This window comes from Onychostoma macrolepis, chromosome 02, assembly GCF_012432095.1.
Source record: "Onychostoma macrolepis isolate SWU-2019 chromosome 02, ASM1243209v1, whole genome shotgun sequence".
Lineage (NCBI taxonomy): Eukaryota > Metazoa > Chordata > Actinopteri > Cypriniformes > Cyprinidae > Onychostoma > Onychostoma macrolepis.
This window is the reverse complement of record NC_081156.1, coordinates 16143583-16147928: the sequence shown is the minus strand read 5'-3', so window position 1 is coordinate 16147928 and position 4346 is coordinate 16143583. Positions and strand designations below refer to the sequence as shown.

At 36.8% G+C, this 4346-nt stretch overlaps 1 protein-coding gene across 1 annotated transcript; it reads right to left on the bottom strand.

The window, feature by feature from the left end:
• Window positions 1–4346, bottom strand: vopp1a (VOPP1 WW domain binding protein a). Its single transcript, XM_058765115.1, has 5 exons — window positions 3591–4346; window positions 2405–2463; window positions 1365–1442; window positions 744–877; window positions 1–654 (listed from the first exon to the last, which is right to left on the bottom strand). The coding sequence occupies exons 1-5, from the start codon at window positions 3633–3635 to the stop codon at window positions 476–478; spliced, it is 495 nt and encodes a 164-aa protein (XP_058621098.1). The 5' UTR covers window positions 3636–4346; the 3' UTR covers window positions 1–475.

Here is a 4346-nt window from a genome sequence, read left to right as displayed (position 1 = left end):
GTGATATAAAAAATGTACTATGCAGTGGATTTCAACCAATAACATTTCATAAGCATTTATGTGTTTAATGCCCTTTATGTGGAAGAAATACAAATGTTTAATAATGTCAGAACATTCTGTTTCTATGTATCATAATAAAATTTCTTTAGAAGTGAACAATATAAAATTATAAAATATAAAGTAGTTTGTTGAGGCTATTGTTGCTATTGTTAAACTGATCTGCTCTGCCTTAAACGTGAAAGCTATTGTGTAACCTGTTATGCTTATAAACATATTCTGACAACTAAGTGCACTTTTACTGTATCCACAGATGAGGAACCTCAAGCCTCCAGCAGTCTTTTATGCTGAGAAAAAGATGGAGTTTCAATGTTCTTAACTTCTTGTTTTTGTACTTGTACAAAGTTTTCTTCCATGCCTGAGTTGTTGAGCTTCTTCTGTTTTATTCCTCACAGATAGAGTAAGAAAAAGTCACTGTTTATTTCTTCTGCGAGTCCTGCATGACCTGATCATAGGAAGGAGGGGGCTGTCTGTAGTGGGACGGCAGGGCTGAATACACTGCAGTCACGTGACCGGGGTGGGTCTGCACTGGGTAGACGGTGGAAATGACTGCAGTCTCTGAGTCTCCATAACTGTGAAAGCCAGCCTGATGCAATCCTATCAACACACAGGGACAATATACACACAGTGGATGAGACCACGTAAACGCTGCATGTATGCAAGATGAAGGCATAGGGAGAGATTACCTGGTGATATGATGGACTGTCTGGTGAAAGCCACGTTAAAATCAGGTCTCTCGGGTGGAGGGTAAGGGTGGACACGTCTGCGAATGAAGTATCCGGTACTGCAGCAGCACAAAATGCCAATTATCAGCAGCAGCCTACAGACCAATCAAAAACAGCCCTTAAAATCACTTAAATTCCAATCCAGGTCAGTACAGTGGTGCAGTTTTGTTCCTTGCTGCTGTCGCCTCTGGCTTGCTCAGTTGGGGACACTTAATTTCTAGCGATTATCGCCGATTTGATTGCACAGATACTATTTAAACTAAACCGAGCTAGACAATGACATCTCTGAATTCAATAATGAAATGCCTTTAACTGAAAATTGAGTGTTTAATCTTATCATTATACATTACTGACACTCTATCCTCCAATTTGATACTGTTAAGTGCTTTGACACAATCTGTATTGTAAAAGCGCTATATAAATAAAGGTGACTTGACTTGACTTGACAGTGTCATCTCACAAATAGAATTTACATAGGACAAATGGTTTGGGAAATAAACGGATGTTCTGATCCACCCTTTGAGCAAAGTACAACTTGAATGCAATTTCCAAGAAAATTTGTATTTGAAAAACACCACTCACCAGAAATACCATATTCTCTGAACAGAAAGGGCTCGAACACAGCATTGTGTGCCACAGCAGTCTTCATATGTCTTGCATCTACAACACAGACATAATCGTCCTTCAGAAGCTCAGGGTTAGCAAGGACAGGGTTGGCAGTTAAGACATTTATAATGTTATAAAAGATTTCTATCTCAAATAAATACTGTTCTTTTGAACTTTCTATTCATCAAAGTATCATGACAAACTGTATCAGTTTCCATAAAAATGTTAAGCAGCTCAACTGTTTTCAACATTGATAATATTAAGAAATGTTTCTTGAGCACCAAATCAGTATATTTCAATGATTTCTGAAGGATCATGTGACACTGAAGCTGCTGAAAATTCAGCTTTGCCATCACAGGAATAAATGAACTTTTAAAATATATTCAAAAAAGTTATTTTAAATTGTAATAACATTTCACAATATTAGTTTTTACTGTATTTCTGATGGAATAAATGCAGCCTTAGTGAGCATAAGACTTAATTGTTATATCACTAAAGACAAGGTGACCATCTTTTACAGATTTATAGGTAGTTTACAATTTTCATTCAGATAATATTTTAAGATAAAGCCTAGTATTTGTTGCTGCGCATAAATGACTTGTGAGATAAAAGCAAACTTGACGATGAATGTGTTCTTTTGAATGAAATGTGATTACGAAGCGTGACGTACTGTCTGCTACGGCTGCAGGAGAATTAATCTGTGCTTTTGGTGTGAAGACTAAATTGTTTGTACCTCACCTCCTGTGGTGGATGTCAGTGGCTAGCTGTACCGGAGTGCTTGTGATAAATTACTCTTATTGAAACCATTAAAAGGGGGGAAGTTTCTGAGCTAAGGAATTCTCTTTTTTTCCATCTGAATGAATCCTTTAACCACTGTTCTGTTGAAACTATTAAGAACAATGTTGAAAGGGGCGAGTTTAGTAAAGATTAGTCTGGGTCCTAGCTTTCTAGCTTCTTGTTTCCTTCCTTAAAACCACAACTGTCCTATTCAGTTCTATTATATCTATTATACTTACACAAAGTACACAGGATAATCTCCTTCAAAGTACCAACAGTACTTTTTTTCAGCAACTGTCTGCAAACGAAGAGATAGTTTTATTATTAAAGTATCATATGCATGAAAGAACAAGGTAATAAAACATGTAAGATGAAACTAACAAATTTATTCTGAAAAGAGGAAGCAATAGCAACATTAGTTGATGTCAGATAATTTGAGACTGCACTTGCGTTGCCTCTGTTTTATCATTTTTGTCTTGTGTGCAAAGACACTCGTGTTTTTCCTGTCTAGCCAGTTGATGCATGTCAAGTACTGTCAAGACAACTGTTTAAAATTGTTTCCAGTAACTAAAAACAGAAACTGCTGAAAATGTTGATCCATTTTACCTCACATCACCCTGTTTATGCTGACACTAACACAAGATTAACCACTGAACGAATAGTAAATAAAAATAAATGACTATGACAATGTCAGACCTTTTTCTTTTTGTGTCCTTTTAAATAAAAACCAGTTCTAAGTCGCTGGGGTATATTTGTAGCAATAGCCAACAATACATTGTATGGGTCAAAATGATCAATTTTCCTTTTATGCCAAAAATCATTAGGATATTAAGTAAAGATCATGTTCCATGAAGATATTTTGTAAATTTCCTACTGTAAGTATATATTAAAACTTAATTTTTGATTAGTAATATGCATTGCTAAGACTTAATTTGGACAATTTTAAAGGTGACTTTCTCAAAATTTAGCATTTTTGTGCACCCTCAGATTCCAGATTTTCAAATAGTTGTATCTCGGCCAAATGTTGTCCTATCCTAACAAACCATACATCAATGGAAAGCTTATTTATCCAGACAAATCTCAATTTCAAAATATTGACTCTCATGATTGGTTTTGTGGCCCTGGGTCACATATTATTACATAATGGTGTTTTTTCTGTATTTTTTGTGACAGTTGAAGACTACATCTGATATCATGGAAAATAAACTACAAAGAGCCTCTTGTCTGAGTCCTGGACTAGAACAATAAACAATGTTGTGTGCTAGATGGACAGTGTGTATGTGTGTGGAAAATATTGTAAGAAATTTTTCACAGAATGTGAATTATAAATAAAAATACATCAAAATTTAGTACAAAATTAACATGTTTTTGTAAACTAAATGAAAATGAAACAAAAAAAAAGTAGTAAAATGCTGTGTTACTCACCTCAACAAATAAAAGTGTGATGAGGAGGCCGCATAACTGTGGCATTCTCACAGCGCGAGATCAGCCTGTTGTACCTGCTTTACCTCAAGACCGTAAGAGAGCGCCAGACACAGGCAGAGGTCACTGAAGCTGCTCGACAGCGCTGTTGCTCGTTGTTTTAAACTGTGGGTTGTTGGTCCACATGTCCTGGACTGGAACATTATTAAACTCTCATGCAGCGCTCGTGCTGTGGCATCGGACTCCCCGACATCCTCTAAATTCCCCATTATACAGTGAGGAGGATCACATCACATGACCTCACATCACATCACAAAGACACGTTTGTGCTGCTCTCTTTTACTAATTTAATCGCTGTTGGACTATTTTCACAAGTAACCTAAACCTCTGACTGACCACACTTGTAAACAGCTAAGCATTCATCCGAAACCTGTTATTGTGCGTTTTCTTTAAGCTCTTCCTTCCCAACCCGATCTCATGAAAGTGCGTATAAGTAGTACGCCAAATAAAAATGAAAACTCGTGGTATTTATAGGCAAAAATGGATTTTGGCGTGTATATGCTACGCGATGCGTAGGATTAGGATTGTGGGGTAGATGCGTATCATATGCACGCCCAAAAAATTTGGTAACATATGCACGCGAAAACTGCGTTTATATGCACGCCAAACACGTTCGTATCATAAACACGCCAAAGTCCATTTTTGCGTATCAATAGCAGGGGCCTCATTTATAAAGCGTGCGTACGCACAGATTTGATC

Bases quoted from the DNA above. Each gene is read 5' to 3' on its own strand.
- vopp1a (XM_058765115.1), bottom strand. From the start codon at position 3,635: ATGCCACAGTTATGCGGCCTCCTCATCACACTTTTATTTGTTGAG. The intron at 2,464-3,590 runs GTGAGTAACACA...CTTCGTTTGCAG, and splicing joins TCACACTTTTATTTGTTGAG to ACAGTTGCTGAAAAAAAGTA. The intron at 878-1,364 runs GTGAGTGGTGTT...ATTGGTCTGTAG, and splicing joins CAGAGAATATGGTATTTCTG to GCTGCTGCTGATAATTGGCA.